This window comes from Ammospiza nelsoni, chromosome 3 (genome assembly GCF_027579445.1).
Source record: "Ammospiza nelsoni isolate bAmmNel1 chromosome 3, bAmmNel1.pri, whole genome shotgun sequence".
Classification (NCBI taxonomy): Eukaryota; Metazoa; Chordata; class Aves; order Passeriformes; family Passerellidae; genus Ammospiza; species Ammospiza nelsoni.
In genome coordinates, this window is record NC_080635.1 from 7,671,108 (window position 1) to 7,692,778 (window position 21,671).

The 21,671-nt window shown below is 39.2% G+C and overlaps 1 protein-coding gene across 1 annotated transcript; it reads left to right on the forward strand.

Moving 5' to 3' along the window:
- Positions 1–1,358: 1,358 nt before the first annotated feature.
- Positions 1,359–15,710, forward strand: LBR (lamin B receptor). The gene is made up of 13 exons (XM_059467826.1): positions 1,359–1,539; positions 3,722–3,916; positions 5,241–5,324; positions 5,717–5,894; positions 6,435–6,628; positions 7,357–7,411; positions 8,599–8,793; positions 9,430–9,533; positions 9,938–10,063; positions 10,161–10,329; positions 11,545–11,625; positions 11,731–11,853; positions 13,295–15,710. The coding sequence occupies exons 1-13, from the start codon at positions 1,375–1,377 to the stop codon at positions 13,453–13,455; spliced, it is 1,830 nt and encodes a 609-aa protein (XP_059323809.1). The 5' UTR covers positions 1,359–1,374; the 3' UTR covers positions 13,456–15,710.
- Positions 15,711–21,671: the final 5,961 nt, after the last annotated feature.

A 21,671-nucleotide genomic window follows, 5' to 3' on the forward strand; every position in this document is an offset into this window, starting at 1 on the left:
TTATTTAGTGTATATTTCACCTTGGTTATTTAGTGTATGTTTATTTCATATTAGTTATTTAGTGTATACTTCACCATAGTTATGTTAGTGTATATTTTACCTTTGTTATTTAGTGTGTATTTATTTCACCTTAGTTATTTAGTGCATATTCTACCATAGTTATGTTAGTATATACCTTATGTTATTATACCTTAGTTATTTAGTATATATTTACTTTACCTTAGTTATTTAGTGTATATTTCACCTTGGTTATTCAGTATATATTTATTTCACCTTAGTTATTTAGTGTATATTTATTTCACCTTAGTTATTTAGTGTATATTTCCCCTTAGTTATTTAGTATATATTTATTTCACCCTAGTTATGTTAGTGTATATTTATTTCACCTTAGTTATTTAGTATATATTTATTTCACCTTAGTTATTTAGTATATATTTATTTCACCTTAGTTATTTAGTATATATTTATTTCACCATAGTTACTTAGTGGATATTTCACCTTAGACTTTTAAGGTAGTCTCACTTGATACATTGAGATTAAAAGTATATTCTGCTTGGGGTATCTGTTTCAGAAGGCAGTGACATAACACAGAGCAGCATACAAACAGTTCTACAGGAGTTTGCACTTGAAAACAACTTCCTCCAAGTTGTAGTTGTGGTTTTTCCCAGCACCTTTTTTCCCAAGGGTAGTAGTCACTCACACCAGGTTTTGTTAATATCAAATAAAAACCTGATGGTGCAATGGGGGATAGAATTTCATTTTTCAGCTTGCTGTGGGATTGCTCTGATGCTGAGCTTTGTTTGCCCATGGGGCCCTGGAAAAGGCATTGTGCCCTTTTGTTAAAGAGGTGGAAAATATAAAATGTTCAACCCAGACAGGAGCTTAAATTCTGAAGTTTCCTAACTTTGGAGTGTTTGGCATAATAAATTGAAGAGAGACTGTAATGTGGCTGTAAGTGTTGAATGATTGGGGATGTTTAATGTTTAGAAATCATCACTTGTGTAATTTCTGTAGAACCACAGGAAACAAGGGTTAGAGCACACTTCAGTACCATGTAATTGCATTTCTCTCTAGATAAGATGGGCTTCATGATGTAAGTTTGGTCAAAGATGTGCTTTGCCTGATTGTGCATTGCTCAGTACTGGTTTAATACATCTGAATGTTTGTCCAGAATGTGCACCTTCAATCCTGTCTCTATTTTAAGACACCACTGCTGGTTTCTTACCGCACACCCTTTTCCCTATTTCAGGCGAAGGCTTGTTGAAAGTGTCCCCGTTTCAGTGCCATGACACAGGCAGCGAGGAGGGAAGGTGAAGGCTGGTGTTTGGCTGCCATGTCACTGAGGATTTGTTTTGCAGGGTCTGTGTGTGGAAGATGCCCAGCCGCAAGTTCGCCGATGGCGAGGTGGTGATGGGCCGCTGGCCGGGCAGCGTCCTGTACTACGAGGTGCAGGTGACCAGCTACGATGATGTGGCTCATCTCTACACTGTCAAGTACAAGGATGGAACTGAGCTTGCGCTCAAGGAAAGTGACATAAGGGTGAGTGTGAAAATGGCTGTGTCATGATTGGCTTTTTGCAAATATTCAAATGAATATTGCATGTGTTATGTTAGAAGTTATGCTGCGTTAATTTTTTTAAGTAGTGTGTTCAATATAGTTTTAACTTATCACGGAATGTTAAAATAGAAACTGTGTATGTGGGATATTTTTTTAAGAAAGGAATGAGGTACTCTCGCTGAGATAGCATCCGCAAGACACCTAAATCTTTCAGAGAAAAAGAATTTATTGCTCCATTATCAGAAGAAACAAATTTCTTCCCACCTTGCTCAGCCCTGAGGATGCCATCAGGATTCAGAGGAAGAAGCTGTCACTGACCAGACAGAATCCTGTGTTTGAATGGAATTTATGCATCATGTATGAGGTGTATGAATATGCAACAGGCTGTTGCTTTTAAGGGTTAATTCTCTGTTAATGTGGGTCCTTTTTCGGGCTTACCTTGCCCAGAAAGAGGTACTCAGACTGTCCATAACTTTATTTTTGTCTCGTATTTTGTCCTAAATCCAAATTGTCCAAATTATTATTACTCTAATTATATTACTATTTTTATAACCATTTTATTACTATTAAACTTTTAAAAATTTAAAATAAGTGATTGGCATTTTTCACAGTGTGTACACATGTATTTAATTTTCAGTACTTCAGCTTAGGACTGGGTAGTTATTTTGCAAGTTTTTGTTTACTGTGTCTTCAAGGAATTGGTGCTAAGTAGAAGTTTCTTCCTATGTGACACCACAAGTAGAAGTTCAGAATGACCTCATTTTTCAAGTTTCATAGTTGTTTTATTTATGTCAAAAAAGTATCATATTTTTGAGGAAAACCAAGTCTGGTCCTTCAGGAACTCTATAGCATGATTTTAATAAAAAACTAGTTTGAGTACTTTACAAAGGTAGTAATCAATGGGTTGATACTAATTTGATGGCTTTCCATCTCTAAATAAGAAAATTTGATAACAAATGTGAAGATGCAGTTAAATGTCACTAAATATAAACAGTGCATGCCCTTCAAGCTCATACTTCAAACTTCTGCAAAGAGCTTCTGCTTGTTCAGGTCCTCAAAGGCTTCATGAGGCATTCTGCTGTGTTTGTGACAATTGCAATCCCCTGAGAAAGGTTCATGTCATATAAGCATATTTCTTCCTCTTTACTTATCATTATTTTATTTTTTGTTACTAATAAAGGCCTTTGAAACTTCATAACCAGTTTAAAATTATTAATGCAGGAGGAAAAAACCTTGTTTGAATGTTCACTGTAGTTCATTTCTATGGCCTCTTCTGAAACCTGCATGGGTTCAAAGCCAGTTTGTGTGCCTTTATGTGAGCTATAGTGTCACTTCTGGTGGCAGTCTCCGTGCCCAGTCAGTGGCCTTCTCTTTTGGGACCAGAATGTTTCTGCCTTGAGGTAGGCAAGGACCAAAATGTTTCTGCCTTGAGGTAGGCAAGGACCAAAATGTTTCTGCCTTGAGATAGGCAGCAGTTTTCACTGTTTCAAGACTTTCTGACTTTTTACTTCTGCATGCAGGTTAGCAGACTCAAGCTGGGAAAGTGCCTTTCTTTGTCATGAAACATTTATGCATTCTAAAAGTTGCATTGTGGAAACTTTACATGGGGAAATCAGCATTGTAGACTTCCCAGAGAAATCAAACAGTGTTTTTGGGGTAAAGTGCTTTTGTTTATGAAATGAGTTACCAGATATAATTAAATTATTAGGCTGACTTGGGTTTTTAGTGTTGATTTTAGTGTTGAGGCTGTGTTGTCTCACACAGATGATGACCCTTGCTATCTCAAATGCATTAATAAAGTTGAGCAGTGGAAATGAGAGCAGCCACTGAGGGCTTGAGAGACAGCTCTGAATTCCTCTCCCTATGCACAGGATTGAGAGGGTGGTGTGCCAAACAGCTTGGTGCTCACTTTGTAGCTTACATCCATAGCCTGATTTCTGCAGCTTCAACAGTTGGACTCGGAACGGGCTTCTTTGGGAATTGCCAGCAAAATGAGTATTCTGCAGTTGCTCTTTCTTACCAGCCTTTGTAGAGCATCAGTAGAGGAAATATGAGACAGATCTACAGAACTGTGTGCCAGAGTCCTCACCACAACCCCCCCCATGTTTCTAAAATTGTTCTTTGGTTCATGCTAAGACTCTGCTTGCTCTCCATCTTTGTTCAGTCGCAGTCATCGTTCAAGCCCAGGAAGAGCCAGTCCTCCTCGAGCTCTCCCTCCCGGAGGAGCAGCAGCCGATCCCGCTCCCGCTCCCGCTCTCCCGGCCGGCCGGCCAAGGGCAGGCGTCGCTCTGCTTCCCAGAGCAGGGAGCACAAGGAGGACAAAAAGAAACCCAGCCAGGAGCCCAGCATAGCTCTGCCGGTATTTGTTCTGTTTGTTGGCTTTTTCTGTGGGGGTTTGCTGGATTTTTAGTTAAAGAAACTTTTGCTGTTTGTTTTTTTTGCACAGTGGGTTTATCATTGTAAAAGCCAGCTGCAGTTCATGTTCCCTGGACAGCATAATTACCTGCAAAAGTATATCTCAGAACTGCCTTTTATTTCTTTAGAAATTGGGTTTCTAGCTTGCAAAGTTTGAGGAAATTCTTGAGAGGTAAACCAAGGTTATAAAGTTCTACCTGAATTTGGTGATAGTGAGAACTCTGAATCCAAACAAAAAAAAATTAGGTATTTGATGTTGAAGTAATTGTTAGCCATGTGCTTCCACTTGTGAAATGGGGCAATGGAAGTTAGCTTACTTTTGGGTCGGTTAATTGCTACATAGCAGGTAGGTATTAGGATTTGAAATAAAATGAGTTCTGTACCATATACAGTTTTGTGCAACAGTAGTGGAAAACAGGCAGTGTGGAATATTTAAATATGGCCATGCTGATGGATAATATTGCAAAACTGATTTCATTATAAAAACTAACTTGTAAGGATTTCTAAGTTTACCAGTATCTGGTGTCTAGCTGAAATTTATTAGGTTTGTTCTTAGCATTTTTGTGAAGATTGAGTGCTGCAAATGGTTCTGGTGATCTTTAAGTGAAGAGGAGTAGAGGTGGTGTTTCTCTATGAAGAGAAAAACAGCATTTCTTCTGCCTCTTGTGCCCTTGAGATGGTTTCTCACTTGTCTGAGACACAGTCCCTGGAACTGGAAGTGCATTCTGCTGATCTATTGGGAATGAACAGGTTTTAATTAGGTTCCAGCTAGACTAAACCAGGTTAATACAAACTAGCTAGATAGGTTTAGTAAATGGGTACTCTTAGGCATTGAAATAGTTGTGGGGTTTGTTTTGCAGTGAGCTCCTTTGAGCTGTGTGGTCCAGTGCCTGTGGATCACAATCTGGTTTAAAGTAGCTTTTTAGCCAGCAGCTGCTGTTTACTTGTAGTACTTTTAACCTTTTGGGATAAAAGGGTCAAAAAGTCTTTGGTGGTTTTGTCCTGGCTTCTGTTTGAGGAGTAGGATTGATCTGTTGGTTCTTGTAAGACTGGAAAGACCAGGTTCTCTTCAACAAAACTGGAGTTGAAATAAAACATGTGAGTCATGTCTTCCCAGAGCTGTGTAAGCTAGACTCACTGGAGAAGAATTTTTATGAGAGAATTTATTTCTTCAAAGGTATTTTATAGAAATCCAAACTTCCAGTTCTGCAGAACAGTGCCATATATAGGACACTGAAAGCTTAAAATGTGTTTCTTGTTTTGACCAGAAACCGAGTGAGAATAACACCAAAAGGTACAATGGTGAACCTGAAAGTACAGAGAAAAATGCCACATCCTGCATCATCTTGGAGGTAAGAGCACAGAACTTGCTCTTAGCTTTTTGTCACACTGCTAGCTTGGCTCTCTCAGAAATTCTTAAAAAAGGGCAATACAATAATCAAACAGAAATAGAAGGCAACATAAAACTTAGAGGTTGAGTAAGTTGCTACAGAGAAAGTGATTTTAAATTGTCCTGATTGTTATCTGGTGCCCAGGCACGTGGCAGAAGGGAAAGGGGAGGGTGGCAGTGGAGGATCTGTGCTGCTGATCTGTGATCACAGCCGAACAGGTTACTGGGCTTGGTTTTAGCAGTCTCTTTGTATGAATGGGTAATTGTGTACTGGTGTTTTACAGTCCTCTGAAATGTTAAATAAAGTAGAATCACTGGGAAACCTTACAGTAAATTATTGCTATTCATTTACAGCAAAAGTTAAAACCAGACCTGGAAATGAAGCGTGTGCTCGAGCAGTACAGCTTGCGTTCGAGGAAAGATGACAAGAAAAAAGAAGAGATTTATTCAGAGAAAAAAACTTTTGTGGCTGTGAAACCAATTGAGAAAGTATCAACAAAAACAAAGGAGATGGAGTTTGGGGGAAGAGTTGGTACGTGTGCAAATTGTCTTAATAGTTGAAAATTGGTACTGTTTTGTGGGTTTTTATTTACTGACCATACTGTCATGCCAGGTTTTTTGGACCTTGGCTGCAGAACTCAGAGTAAAATTGTTGGGTTTCACTTCATTTAGTGGCAAAGAGCCTTTATTGCACTTAGTTCATATGTGAAATACAGCAGAGATCTTGTGCCACCTCTTGCCACAGTGAGATTTAAATATTTCCAGATTAAATTTAAGAATTAACCAGCAAAGCTTTTACGTTTTCAAAACATAGGTGCTTGAAACTTGACAGTAAAGTATTTTTAGACAGTTTTTGGATTATTTTTGGAGGGATGCAGTGACCATGTATGGGAGTGAGAAGAATGTCTCAGTGTCCTGTTACATGACTATGGGATTGCTGCTGTCTTGTTCAGGAGAAAATAATGGCAACCTCTTCTTTGTTACTTAATACTGAGCTTTTTTCGTGGGATTGAAATTTTTTTTTTAAATTTTCTGTACTTACCTTCTAACCTGCCATGATGTCTGTTTACAGGGACCTTCATGCTGATGTTAGTCCTGCCTGCTACTGTATTCTACCTGCTGTTGATGTGCAAACAAGATGATCCAAGTCTTCTGAACTTGCCTCCTCTGCCAGCACTTGAGAGTCTTTGGGATTGGAGGGTGTTTGGTGTCATTCTCCTGTGGTTTTTCCTTCAAGCTGCATTTTACTTGCTGCCAATTGGAAAGGTAGGCTGGCTGGAAGGTGGAGTGTGTTCTAAATGCAGTGAATTTCAAAGCAATTTAATGAGTTTTTCTTAATAAACTGGAATATAGCAGCTGCAGATTTCTGTAAGCTTAAAGCAGCTCAGCTGGTTCAGCATTTTTGCATTTCAGAGCCTTCCAGTAGAGAAGGCAGAAAGCATTTTATAGGCATTCAGATCAAAGTGTGGACAAACTTTGCTTGATGGAATTCTAGAAGAGTTTTAGGTGTCTGACTTTTAATTTCACAAAGTATTTCAATACTCAGTTTCTTGTGGATATCCAGCATTTTGGAATGCAATCTTCATTTACAGGAGTCTATAAACCTTTCTAGCCATATGTATGAATATCAGGTAAAGGCTCTCCTTCCTTCTCTTGTGACTTGAGGGTTAGTGGCAGATTCTGGAAGGACACTCTGAAGTAGATCAATCATGTTTTATTGCTGTACATGTTCACAATGACTGGAGAAGTTCTGCTTTCTTGGAGCTGCTTAAGAAGAGGTTTATTTTAAAAAATGTTTTTATTCGAAACTGCTAATCTTTTTCATTTGCTATCCAGAGTATGTTTTTTAGAACAGTGCATGAGCTTCAGGTTTGAGTGTATCCAGCCTGGTTGCTTTGACTGAATGCCTTTCTGACAGAGTTAAGCTTGCTTTTCCTCACCTGAAGAGCCCACACAAAACATTTTCTTGATCATTAATATTTTATTCTCCTCAGGTTGTAGAAGGCCTGCCTCTTTCCAGTGGAAGGAGACTGCAGTACCGGATAAATGGTGAGCATGGTGCAGCTGGTTATTCCAGAACTGATTCCATTGTGGGATTTCCAGTGCTCAGCACCATAAAACACAAATATTGAAAGATACAGTTTGACCAGAGAGTAGAATACAGAACAGAATACAGTCTGTGTAAATCTTGGGTAAAATAGGATGAGCCTTTTCTTGGGAAAAGGTGCTTAGTATTCATCAGGAACTAAGTGACCCAAGAGCAGGACATTACACTGTATGGGGTGGTAGTGAATTAGTTTTGTCATAGTCTGGTAAGATGCACCATTTAAAGCTGGAATGGGGCTGTAAGTAACAAACAAGGGGAATTACATCCTGTAAAAGTGAGCTCCTTGAGGCTTCTCATACCTGTCTTGGTTTTGGACTTTTGTCTGTAGTTGTGCCATGCATTCTGGTAAAGGGAGGAAATAAGCTACATAATTTGGATTGTTAAAAAAGAAAAGCCATTGTCTTGGTGCTGCAAAAGCTAATTATAACAGCAAATTTAAAAGTCTTCTTGAGGAAAGGTGAGGACAGGAGGCACTGGGCACCAGGTGAAGCACAGGAGGTTCCAGCTGAGCTAGACCAGGTGAGCTCTGGAGGTTCCTTCTAACCTCACCCTCCATGACCCTGTGAAGGGATCCAGAGCAAGTCCTTAGCTGAGGGCAGCAGAGAACTGCCTGATCCTATTTGGGCATCAGTCCTTTCTGTGTGAAATTATACTCTCAATGTATGCAAAAGTGTTTGTGTTCAAGTTTTACCTTCTTGATAAGCCATTTTAATACTTTAATTACTGCTATCTGTGTCAAGCTATATATGAAGATAATTCAAAGATGAGACTATGGTTGTCTCAGCTGTCTCACAGATGAGACTTTGTGACCTGCTCTCATTATCCATTAGTAGTGTCAGTGTCCATTTTCCCACTAAAATCTGAAATTGGATCCTATGGCATAAAAGATTGAGAAGTATTCAGTGTTCCTGCCTCTTGTCCTTTTGGTGAGCACAACTTCAGGGCTTAGAGTCTCTTAGTTAGATTGCTGTGCCCCAGAAGTGTGAACCATGGGATGTCCAAGGTGTTACTGGAATATGGACAAATACTGGAAGAAGTAAAAGTGCAGAAACATTGGATTAGGTAGGTCCTACTAAAAAGATATTTTTTTTTTATTTTGACTAATATATCTTTCTTCTACATCCTTTAGGGTTTTATGCTTTTATTTTGACTGCTGCAGCCATTGGAGTTCTGTTGTACTTTGGATTTGAGCTCCATTCCTTGTACGATCACCTGGTGCAGTTTGCAGTGGCAGCCGCAGCGTTTGCTCTGGCGCTGAGCGTTTACCTGTACCTGCGCTCCCTGAAGGCACCTGAGGAGGAGCTGGCACCAGGTGGAAATTCTGGTGAGTTGGAACATTCTGGGTGATTCCTGTCCAATTGTTTGCTATAGTTTCATTTCTACAAATTACAGGCTGGATTTGGGGCTGGTTATTATAACACTGTGACTCCAATTTTGCTCTGTGTAGTTTTGTTTGTTGGGTTTTTTCCCACAAACTCAGTCCCAGGTATGAAGTCAGGGCATGGTGTTTTCCTTCTTGTCCACCTTTTTTGATGGATGGGTCATTGTCACAGCTAAAGGGAATTCTTTTTCCCAGACAAAAGCAACTAAATAGGAGAAAATGTAAAATTAATTAATGCCATATGACCATGTTCATAGACACTGTGATGTAAGCTTCAGGATAAGGCTGAAAATAAAGAAGGAACAAGTGTCAGGGAGAACTTCCAAAGTGGTTAGTCCTCCTAATTAATAAAAAATTAGGGCATCTTAAAATACAAACTATGTAGATTTGGTTTTGTATTTTGCACATACTCTTCAAAATTTTTTGGGGTTTTTTTTTTTTTTTTTTTTTTGCTAATCTGAAGGCTTTTAAAAATTCGTAATGAGAGAACATTAGTGGACAGTAGGATTTTATTTATGGGGAGGAGAGTAGTGGCAGATAAAAGCAAGAGTTGCTAACAGAGTTTTGTCTTACCTGCAGGGTATTTTATTTATGACTTTTTTACTGGACATGAATTAAACCCTCGTATTGGCAGCTTTGACCTCAAATACTTCTGTGAGTTGCGTCCAGGATTAATTGGCTGGGTGAGTCAGTAATCTGAATTATTTTATTTCCTTAAATACTACACTGAGGGATTTTTTTTACACACACACATATAATTGATATTAAGGATATTTATAAGTAATTATAAATGAGTACTGAAAAACAGTTCCACGTTGCTATTTTTTTAATGACTGTTTTTATTCATTTGAAGGAAATTTCTAGCTTAGTTTTGTGGCAGATGAAAACCCTTTTTAAGGTATTCATGTGTTGAGGTTTTACAGCTTCAAAAATATGGTCAGTTGCAAAATTACTTGTAAAATAGTTTATTGGTTTTTTTAAACTAAACATTGGTCAAAAATACTTGTGTTAAAATGTCCTGTAGTGTAATAGAAAATACCAGTTTCTTTTACAAGTGAACTTTTAAATGAAATCTTTTCTAACTTAGGTTGTTATAAACTTGGCAATGCTCTTGGCTGAGATGAAGATCCACAATCTCAGTGTGCCATCCCTGTCCATGATTCTCGTGAACAGCTTCCAGCTTCTCTATGTGGTGGATGCTCTTTGGAATGAGGTAAATGCCAACCCCCTTCAGCTGTGTCCATTTCTAATTGCCATGTTAAGAGAAGGAGGCCTTGGAAATGCTGAAATTCCTTCCTCCTTGTTTCTAGGAAGCTGTTTTGACTACAATGGACATTACCCATGATGGATTTGGGTTCATGTTGGCCTTTGGAGATCTGGTGTGGGTTCCATTTGTCTACAGCCTGCAGGCCTTCTACTTAGTGGGTCACCCCACCACAATTTCTTGGCCTGTTGCTGCTGCAATTACTGTTCTGAACTGTAAGTTACAGTAAATGTCATTGTTGTGTTGGTTACAACGTAGTTCTGATTGTGTCTTCAGAGATGGGAGGTGAAGCTTTAGCTCAGATGCAGCAGTTGTTGTCTGGCTCCTGTGAAATACAGAGAATATAATGAATATAATGAATTCTCATTTTAGCAAATGAGGGATAGCTGAGACTCTGAACACCTAATTGTTCTGTTGAGAAGCAGCTCTAGGTAGGTGCTGTCTGGAGTTGAAGAAGTGACTTAACATCTTCTGAATTTAATAGATGCTTTTTTGAGTCAATCTGAGCAACTTATTTAAAGGAAAAAAAGTCAGTACCTTGTTGGCTACGCTGTGCTGAACCCAGGGAAAAAGTAACTATTGCCCCTCCTTCCCTGATGGCCACAGTGACAAACACATGTCAGTAGAAAATGTCTATTTCATCAAAGCTGAGCGCTTTGAGAAAAGATCTCACATCTTTAGGCAGCCTTACATTTGCACCAGCATATGCTTTGTGTGCCTGTTATCTGACTGGGAAACAATAAAAACCCACCTGAATTTCGTAGACATGACAAAGAATTGGAAAAAATGAGAAGATGTACAATTTAATATGTGCAATACTGAAAACCAGAAAATAATTTTTTCATTTTCACCTAATGTTTTTTTCTTGGGTTTCTATTATTTAAAAAAAATAATATCTTTATTCAAAGTATGTTGTGATCATCTTTTTTCAATGCAGCTTTGGAAAAAGCAAGTTTAAGCTGCTGTGTGAAAATTATGGGGGATATGAATTTCAAACCCAGATAATTCCTTGCCTGCTTCTTTTATTATCATGATCTTGTAAATGAGTTGTCAGTTTATGGAGTAGGTGCTGTAACAAAGTGCTAGGCTGCAAAATAGAGCTGTAATCATACAATGTGAAATTCACATCACCTTCTGTGAATTTCAAACTCAGTGTAATATTAAAAAACTCAGATATAGATGTGAAAATAAAATTTCTTCAGAGTCTCTTCAAAGTTAGTCAGTAACAAGGACCTTATGGAATGCAGGTTTCCAGAGGCATTTCTGTCTTGTTAAAGCAGAGAATACCAGTTGAACCTCTGGGGAAAAGCCTTTGATGGAATAAGTGTGGCAAAGGGCATGTGAGTGCTTTTGTTGAAGCTGAGAGAACCAGAAAATGCTGAAAATATAAACTAGATGATGTTTCTTTTCAACATGATGTTTATTTGCAGGTATTGGGTATTACATCTTCCGCAGCGCAAATTCTCAGAAGAACAATTTCCGACGGAATCCAGCAGACCCCAAACTGTCCAGTGAGTGCATTTCTTATTCCTTTGGCTGGGGTTGTATTCACTGGCTCTTTGTGGTGTGTAAATAGATATTTCAGTCACTGCATTGACACAACACTCTGTTCACAGATCTGAAGTTTATACCCACTGCAACTGGCAAAGGGCTCCTTGTCACGGGCTGGTGGGGTTTTGTTCGTCACCCCAATTACCTTGGTGACATCATCATGGCTCTGGCATGGTCCCTACCCTGTGGTGAGTTCTGAGACTAAAGTGGATTTTAGCAAAAAGGTTTTTGTTTGCATCTGTCTGGGTTTGAAATGCCAAGTGGGAATTATTTGGGGTAGTAAACCCTATTGAATGGCAGATTTCTGTGTCATCAGTCTAATGCAACACATTTTAACTTCCATTTTACCCTTTCTGACGTATGCTAAAGATTTTACTCATCTCTCTGACACTTTATCATTCAATAACCATTCAATAATCAATTACTTGCTAATTAGCTGTTCTTTACATTTTTTAGGCTAGTGAGTGTTTTCAGCTGAAGTTCCCCAAAAGTGGGAATTTGCTTGGAGACAAGGGCCACCACCTACAGGGAGGACTTGAAGTGAAAGATATTTAAAAGAAAGGTCTTCAAACACAGTGAAATTATCTTTCAAAATGTTTGTTAATAATACACAGAGGTGGACACAACACTCAGGAGGGCAGAGTAGTGGGTTAGAGCCAGAACCTGCTGCCACTCTCCTCCTGATGCAGCCCAGAACACACTTGGCTTTTTGGGCTGCAGTCTCACACTTCTGGGTGCTTTCCAGTTCTTTTCACCCACAGGTCAGGTTTGAGCAAAGCTGGGCTCATGTCTGCAGGCAAAATAGAGCAAACCTTGTGTGGGGCTCTTTGGTGGTGCAGAGACTTGAATGGAAATGTGGTTTTGATAACTAAAGAAATTTAAATTATAATAACACTTCAATATGTGCCAGCTTTGCAGGCATTGAGAGGGAAATTGGTAGATTTTGTGACTCTAAATGTCACCACGATATTTTCTGAAAAATCCCTTCACCAGGATTTCTTCTCCTGGGAAGCTGAGAAGCCTCAGAAAAGAATGAAAATAATTATCTGATTGCTTGGGAATGTGGTCTGGAGATCATTTACCAACAGCTGCAGCTTTGATTGGTTCCATGTGAATTGTTTTAACTCAATGACCAATATCAGCCAGCTGTGTTGGACTCTGAGTTAGTCAGCAGCTTTCATTATCTTAATATATCTATATATTATAGACATATATATCTATATATTATAGATATTTCATTATCTATAATATATTCTTGTCTAGGCTTCTGATGAATCCTTTATAGTTTAATATAGGTTTTAGTATAGCATTTCTTATGATGTGATGTGGTATAATAATGTAGTCTAAATATAATATAGTCTAAAGATAATAGATCAGCCTTCTGAGAACATGGAGTCAAATTCTTATCTCTCTCCTTGTCCTGGGAACCCTCACAAACACCACATCTCAATTTTCAGAGTTACTTTCTGTGGGTTTGTGGGTCTTTCTGTACCTGCATGTGTTGCGCTGTCCTGTGGAATATTCGACGCTTCAGCCTTGAACGAATGTGTCGCCGGCTTCGAACACGTTATCAGCTCCCACCTCCAGACCTGTGTCCTGTTCATCTGAGTTCACTTTGTCCCCTTGCAGGTTTCAATCACATCCTGCCCTATTTCTACGTGATCTATTTCATCTGCCTGCTGGTGCACCGGGAGGCGCGTGACGAGCACCACTGCAAGCAGAAGTACGGGCTGGCCTGGGAGCGCTACTGCCAGCGCGTGCCCTACCGCATCTTCCCCTACGTCTACTAGAGCACTCCAGGGCCTGCCGGGCACAGCACTGCCACACCTACATCCCTTGCAGAGACAGATACCTCCTCCCTTTGGGCAGTTGGTATTTAGGCTTGTAAAGAAAACAAAACAAACAAAACCCCACCAAACGTTGGAGTGCGTCGAAGGTGTTGCTTACAGTAACTTCGAGGTGTGAGTTATGTGAACTGACTGTCTGTGACTTCAATTTAAAAAAAAAAAAATTGTGAATTTTCAAAACTCTTCGAGCCCTAATTTTTCAAGCTAAATTTTATCTAGAATTCTGAGTTTACATTTTTTTATTGCATTTAATTAAGCACTGTGATGTAAAGTATATTATTTTCTTAATACAATAAATGCTGAAATTCCATCCAGTTCATTTTTTGGTGTTACTCGTACCATCTAACTTTAGATGTCCAATTTAGTTGCCTGAATTGGAGGAGCAGCAGGGTCTTTTTGGTCAGTGAGCTGGAAGCAGAGGATGTGAGGGGCCTGCAGCCCCCTGACCAGAGCTGGCACAGCTCAGCTTTACATGGTTGTTCCTCTCCTGGCTTTTCTTTGATGGCATTTTTTTGGTCAGAGAGGCTCAGCTGCCCCCCCTGCCCTGCACCTGCAGGAGGATAAAGAGATGGAGCTGGGAGAAGGGGCAGAGCTGTTCCCTTCTCCCTCCCCACGTTTTGAGGCAGTGCCAGGAGTGCCCAGGGCAGCTCTGAGCCCTGCCTGGCAGTGCCCCTGGCCTGGAGGTGGAGCCTCAAGGGAGGCTTCACTCCTGGAGGGAGATGAAACTCCTGAAACCCTTTCTGTGGCTGTGGAAGGGAAAAGTGAACCCTCAGCTTGAACATTGGGTAAAAAGTGTGCAGCATCTGCCTGTTAGGCACAAAAGGATAAATGACCACAGCTGGCTCCTTCTGATCTTTGTAAATTAAGTGTTAATGTACCATAGTGTTTACCAAGTGTGTATAATAAAAGCCTCCACGTTTTTGCTGTACAGTGTTTGGGTTTGAAAAATGCAACAGCTTTTTTAGAAACAGGAGAAATCAGTAACTAAACCAATTTCCAGTAATTTTTAAAAAGTTAATTGAATAAAGGGTTTTGTAAATTAATGTAGTTAATTCTTGAAACAATTGAATTGTTCATTTAAATATTTGTATTGACAGATATGCTATGAAAATATAGGAAATGCTCCTCAATCCAAAGTTGTTTTTTTGGTTTCTTTTTGTTTTTAATTTGGCATTGCTACCTCATATGTAGGTGTTGCCTTTTGTACTGTTGCAGATAGAGAAATAGCTATTTTTTTGCTATTGCTATTTAAAACGACATTTTTTTACATGAGCCTGTGGTTAAACTCAACCACTTTCTAATATATTTTTGTATATATTTGACTTTTTAACTAATGTATGTGTTCTGGTCACTAGCTGTGTTCTTTGTCTAACTGGCTGTAAATTATATGCCCTTGTGGTATTTACTTCATAAGTAGAATGATTTTACTGAAATACTCTTGCTTAATTAATTAATTAGCTTTTATTCTGTTGTCACAAGTAAGAGCTTTTCACACACTTTGTACATGAGGTTTATAGCACAAATTGCCCCAGAAAAGCTTACTAGAATATTAAATGAAGTGCAGCTACTTCTGCACTTGCTTGCAGGAGTGTTCCTAATAAATTGGAATGTTATTTATCAATTTTTTCAGTTATTTTAAAATGTTGATGTAATTGAAATCTAGCATGTGATTTTTTAAAAAAAAATAAAATAAAATAACCTATTTTGTACACGGGCATTTTTTAAAGATAATTGTACAATTGAAGTGTATATAATGTAGCTTGATTGTTGGTGTTGTAGGGAAATTGTTTGAAGACAAGTCCTTTGATTGCTGGCAGAAAATAGCAGTGCCTCTAACAAGACTCGAGAGAGTTCCCTCCTGTGCAGCAGCAGATGAAACTGGGATTTGCTGGGGAATTTCTGGGGAATGGAGAAATCATTAAAGAGCCCTGGAGTGCAGCTGGGTTTCAATCTGCTGAAGGAAGGGGGCACTGATTGCTCAGCCTTGGGGCAGGAGCTGCTCCTGCTGCTGTTCCCAGTTTTGTCTGCTGCCCCCAGGGTTGTTCCCGTGTCACTCAGAGCCCTTGTCTTTGAGAACCTGCTCCTGACCAATGACAGCTTCCTTTACGTGCTGAATTTTATGTGAATTTGATTTTGAAGTAACTGTTTTTAATACAAACAAGCCCATGAGCTAAAATAAAGGTTTTGCTTAAAACTAAGTAGTGCAATTTATTTTTCCAATTCATGGGGATACCTGATAAAAATGACATTGCTTTTCCTTATTTAAGTGTATTTCCTTATACAGGTGTGAGTTTGCTGGAGTTCCTGTTGCACCCGTGGTTGTGGGCTGGGGGCTACAAGCTCAAGTGTGGTGCTTCTCTTTCTTCTTCCCTTCTGCTACTCCAAAACCAAACTGAATTTCAGCTGTAAAAATACAAAATGAACACTCAATTTGCCTATAGGATATTGTATTTTCCCCCACAGCCTCTATTAGGAGTCAAAAGCAAACCCAATCAGGCTGTATCTACATAAAGTGTTACTGCACAGGAAATAAACCAAAGTTTGACCTGCAAGGCTGTAGTGGAAATATACAGGAACAGGAATGATAGTTCTGCTTACAGAAGGATATTTACCCATAGATAATAAAAATGTCTGCTGAAATTACATTTAGCAGGGCTCCTGAAAACCTTACCAGAGGAACAGTTCTTGCTGTGTGGGGAGTGAGAGCTGTTTGGGGGAGTGGGTGGGAAACCTTTCCTGTGTGTGGATGGAGAACATATTGCACCGTCTGGGGAAGCTCCCTTCAATTAGAAGGAAATGCTTTGATAGAGCTTTCACTCTTAATATTTTAAAAAAGAAATCTTAACTGGTGAACTTTTTAACAAGTATTTTTCAAACATCTCTACCTCTTTGTATGTACAAATATCTGCAATAGCAGCATTACTGAATGTCACCAGAAACACTTTGTGTCCCACCAACACTTTGTGGGAATGGGGAAAGCTAAAGGAAGAACTGGAAGTTGGCCAAAGTGAACTGGTGAATTTTTGGTGTTTTTTTTGGTGAGAGAGAGAGAGAGTGTGTGTGTGTGGTTGTCATATTCCCATCATGTCAAATTCCCATCCATCTTCCTCCTCAGAACACGATCCCGTGCTGCAGCTAAATGTTTCCAGTATTCTATATATTATATAGAATATATATAATTTCCCTTCTGAGCCTCGCGGTTGTTCCTCTGAGCAGGGATAGGGAACACCAGGGCCGGGGATTCCAGCCAATCCTTCTCGTGCCTGCCCCGGGGCTGCACCTCACGCTGCAGACGCTGGGTGGAGCAGGTTCTTTACTCACTGCTGGATCTGTGATCCCAGAACAGCATCCTCCCTCCTGGGGGAGGAACATTTTCCCGGTGCAACCATCGGTTTCCCTGCCCTCTGCCTGAAGGATTGGGACAGGGCAGCAGCTCCCTGTGTCCTTGTGCTCTCCAATTCCCTCCTAACCCTCGGCTGAAGGAGGGAAAGACGCTCCTGTAGCCACATTTCTCTTCACAGAGAAAAGCAAGGCACAATTCTCCCCAAGAGTATTTCTGAGTTTCACATTCTCTGAACCTCAGAGAAAGGAAAACCAATTCTTATCTCATTTGCTGTGCCTGTGTTGTGCCAAAGTAAAATACAATATAAAAATTGTTTATCCAGTGATGGTGTTTTGTTTCCTTGGCCTATCAGGGCCAAGAGTGTGTGTGTGTGTGTGTGTGTGTGTGTGTGTGTGTGTGTGTGTGTGTGTCAGGACTGTCACTGACAGTCCCGTTCTGGGCAGTTGTGTGCAGTTGAGTGCTTGGCAGATTCAGTTTGTAATGTAATATAGTATAAAATAATATAATAAAATAATTAATTAGCCCTCTAATGAGATAGAGTCAGATGCATCATTCTCTCCCCCTCACTGGGGGGTGACAATATCAATATCCACTGTGTGCTCCTGCATAAACTGGGGGACAGTGCCCTCCTGGGGACCTGTGGAATGCCAGTGGAAGTGCCTTGGACTGTGCACCCCACAAAAGCTTTTCTGCCTTTCCTCTTGGGGCTTCTGAGCTTCCTTATGTTGCCTTTATTCCCTGCTGGAGCTGGGTATCCCCAGGTTTAGTCAGCCTGACTTGGGCCCTTCTTGCTCCTGTGTTTCAAACTGCAGAAACCTCAATGTTAATGAACTGACCAGGCACAGGATCCACCTAAAGCTTAAAATCAGATGAATTCCTCTGAAAAGAGCTGTAATAAATGGTGGATCCTGAGGGATATAAGCAGAAATTAACACCCAGAGGAGGGGGAAAATGTTGAACTCAAAGCCACATTCAAATTCAAACCATTTGCTTCAAAAAACCCCTCATATTGTAACTATTAATGGAAAAGCCCTTCTGCTGGCAAGGCAGATGATGTAAAAAAACAAAGCAGAACTATCTCATGCTCTTTTCTATGTGTAATTTTATAATCCTGTCAAGACTCTGAAAGCAAACTGATCCTGCAGACAGAAGGTGAGCACTGGAACCACACAGCAACTTCTGCATGTGTTTATATCTGCTTATCACAGCCTGCAGGGAATGGAACCTTGCCAGCCTGGGAATTCTCCATTCCCACCAAAATAAACATTGGAGAAGTTTCCTGTGAGCAGCTGAGAGCTTCTGGAAGCGTACAGGAAAAGAAATTTAAATCTTGTTAGCCAGCACTTGTGGAAGTCTGGGGTACAAATTTAGGGGCTCCTTAGCAGCACCTTTTGAGTTGAATTTCCACAGTAAAGAATCAGAGTTCCTGACCCATGGCCTGGTGGTTTTGTTCAGCCTGGTGAGAATTTATAACAAATAATCACAGCCCAACTGGTTGGTTGTGACACATCCCCCAACCCCTTCCTAAATCAAACAAAATCAAAATGAAACACGGAAAAATTTGTTGTGCAGTTCCTACAGGGCATTCCTGATCTTGCAATTTTTAGGGTTTGCTTGCTCCAAGTTAAGGAGGTAAAAAGAACAATTTTAATGTCTCCTGAGCTTTGGAAAAAATGCTGATCTTCCGTCTCTGAACCTCAGGTAGAAACGTTGTTATAATGAGGAAAAGACATTGTTAAAATCAGACTAAAACATTGTTATAATGAGGTAAAGTCATTGTTAAAATCAGACTAATACACTGTTATAAAGGTATGTTCCTAAAGAGCAGACCTAAAGAAATGCAGATATTTTTCTTAAACATCAAGACAAAAATTATAATTCTCATTTTTATTTTAATAGCAAACCCACACATTTCCATCTCACTCCTTACCTCCCTGCTTAACCATGTGTTTTTATGTGCTCAGTTCCTTTGATGAAGTTGGTATTTTACAGAGCAGTAGAAAACAACAATTGCTCAGCATCCTCTTAATTTTTGTCAGCAATTAAAGCTGTAGTTTATTGCAAACCTCATTAACTTTGGAAGAAAGGGCCTGGTTTTATCACTTGAGCCACATTAGCTGTACCTTATGCAGTCCTGCACTTTTGGCTGCAGTTCTCCCATTGATATTTCATGGTCCAGACAATTTACAGCAATTTCTGTCTGTAATGAGCCATTATCTGAGCTGTAAAAATCTGCTAACCAAGCACCCTCAGTCTGAAATTGTCACCTATACACAACTGGAATGCAGAGTCCCTGGTTTTCTAGAAGGCTCCAATAGCTTATACATGTGTAAAGTACATATTCTGTTGCAATTATATTATATTATATTATATTATATTATATTATATTATATTATATTATATTATATTATATTATATTATATTATATTATATTACATCATATCATATCATATCATACCTTATTTATAATAAATATTATTAATATATTTCTGATAACACATGTCTGTATTCAGAGATGTAATTAGGGAAAAAAAAGATAAGTAATCAAAAAATCCAATCTATTCCAGTATAATAATTATATTAGATTTATTGTATTAAATGTGGTGTTGCTTTATGCCATTTAACAAATTGAACCAGATGAAATGAAATTAAGTATTTCCTTGTGGCATTATGAAAACTCCTCATTAATATTGAAATGCTAATTATGCTATAGATAACATGACTTGCTGAATTACAGCAGTGTGGCATTTTCTGTACTGTATTTAAGACTGCATCAGGTCTCTCCATGGTACATTTCTGTTTTGAGAAACCACAGAATATTCAATGAGGGATTGATTCCATGAATATGCTTGCCTGAAATTTCTTCCATCAGATTAGTCCTGTGTTGTGCCTGTGTGTGCTGTTACAGAAATACACAATTTTCACAGCTTCTTCTCAGTGAAATAAGTGAGAAAATAAGAAAACACCATTTAAAAAAATCCCACCAACAAAACCAGCTTCTAAGTAGTAATGGATTAAAATAGCAACAGGCAGAGAACCTGTGAAATAGATGCCAAAATCTGAAATCTGCCTGCTTCTCCCAGCCTGCCTCTTCTCATAAAGAATAAATTTAAAAAAGGATGACCAAAATGTTCATATTTTACAGAAAATGGACATAAGGATGAGAACAATTGCTGTCAGTACCTGGATGATGAAGATGTGTTGTTCATATACATCCAAATATCTCTTCTGTAGAAAAAGAGCAGCAATGGCTCCTGCTGAAAGATTTTTACTTCCTAAGCAGAATTATTTGCTGTCCATGGAGTTGAGGAAATTAAATTAAGCTGGAGTTGTCCAGGAAAAACCAACAGCAAATTTGCTCCTGACTAAGAGAAAATTCAGAGTCCACCATAGGGAGAAACTGAGGATGCATCCTGAGTTTGAGGTAGATTCAGTTTAATAACTGAATATTATATTAATATAGAATAACTATAATAAATAACAACATATATAATAAAGAATAGAATAGAATAGAATAGAATATATGATATAATATATGATATATGATATTATATTATATATACTAATTATATATATACTAATAATAATTTTAATATATAATAACTATAATAAATAATAACTTAATACTCTGAGAATAATCCCATCCCAGATGAGCAGAGAATGGATTTTTGTTGCTGCTTTGAAAGAGGCAGCATCAAGCAAGGACACTGGCAAGTGAAGTAAGGATGAAGGGCTTCCCCATGCTGGCCAGGAGAGGTGAATTTGAATTTCCTGAGACCCTGAACCAGTTTGCCCTGGCTGAGGATGCCCCAGGGGATCTCCTGTGGTCAGGTCAGAAATTTCTCTTTCCATTTTCGGGCAGGTTCTGGGCAATGTGACTGGAGAGGAACCTTAGCACAGCTGGTCAATAATTTAAAATAGTTTAAAGCAGCCCAAAGAGAACTCAAGAAGTGAAAGAACCATCCTGAGCGTCCCAAACCCCCGTGTGGTCATTGAGCTGCACTTCTAAAACACCTCTGGGCTTTTTTCCAGGTGTTCTGTGGCATTTTAAATCCCAAAAGGGAGCCAGAGTGGTTTGACACCGAGCACAAGGCAGCACCCTGGCAGGACCAAAGCTCTGGGTAAAACCAGTCCTGATTGCTGGGAATTCAGGTTTGGCTTGTTAAAGCTCAGCAGGAGCACATTGCAAATTAGCAAATAAGTGGAGTTTGAAACGAAATGGCTTCTTTGCAGTTTCCATCTGCAGTCACACTCCACTACAAAAAAGTATCAGTACCATTTTTGCCTGTGCTCTTCTGAATGAGCCTTCACTGGAGCACAGGGCTCCTTTTAATGATCTTGTAAATGTCTGCACAAGCCACTTACAGCAGGGAGAAATTCTCTTTAATGAAATATGTAAATCTTAGCACTTCCCAGCGTCTGACACTAAAAGATAAGGAATGCCTTTCAAGGATTTTGCCCTGTTGCTATAAAAAGATAAAGAAAGGCTGGTACTCAGGATATGACAGGATATATCCTCCTGCAGTGGATTGACAAGGGTTTGGGAGAAATCACAGACAAATTCATTTTGGGACTCACTTGGAATACAGACACATGCAAGGTGCTTGGAAGAGTCCTGAGTTATTTTCCAGAAGCCTAGAAAAAAACCCAACCAAACAACCCAGTGTAAATAAAATAAATTATCAGGGATTTGATTTTTTCCTTCTCTAGGAAATATAATTGTTTGTGCTCTCAAAAAGTCTGATGAAGATTGGTCATGAGGCCCAAAGTTAAAGTTAATGAAGTTAATAAAGTTAAAGTCATGCAACAACTTCAC

What these genes read in the sequence shown, in the direction of transcription:
- LBR (XM_059467826.1), top strand. Translation starts at nt 1,375, where the DNA reads ATGCCCAGCCGCAAGTTCGCCGATGGCGAGGTGGTGATGGGCCGCTGG. An exon ending in TCAAGGAAAGTGACATAAGG is followed by an intron (nt 1,540 to 3,721) that starts GTGAGTGTGAAA and finishes ATCTTTGTTCAG; the next exon opens with TCGCAGTCATCGTTCAAGCC. An exon ending in GGCACCAGGTGGAAATTCTG is followed by an intron (nt 8,794 to 9,429) that starts GTGAGTTGGAAC and finishes TCTTACCTGCAG; the next exon opens with GGTATTTTATTTATGACTTT.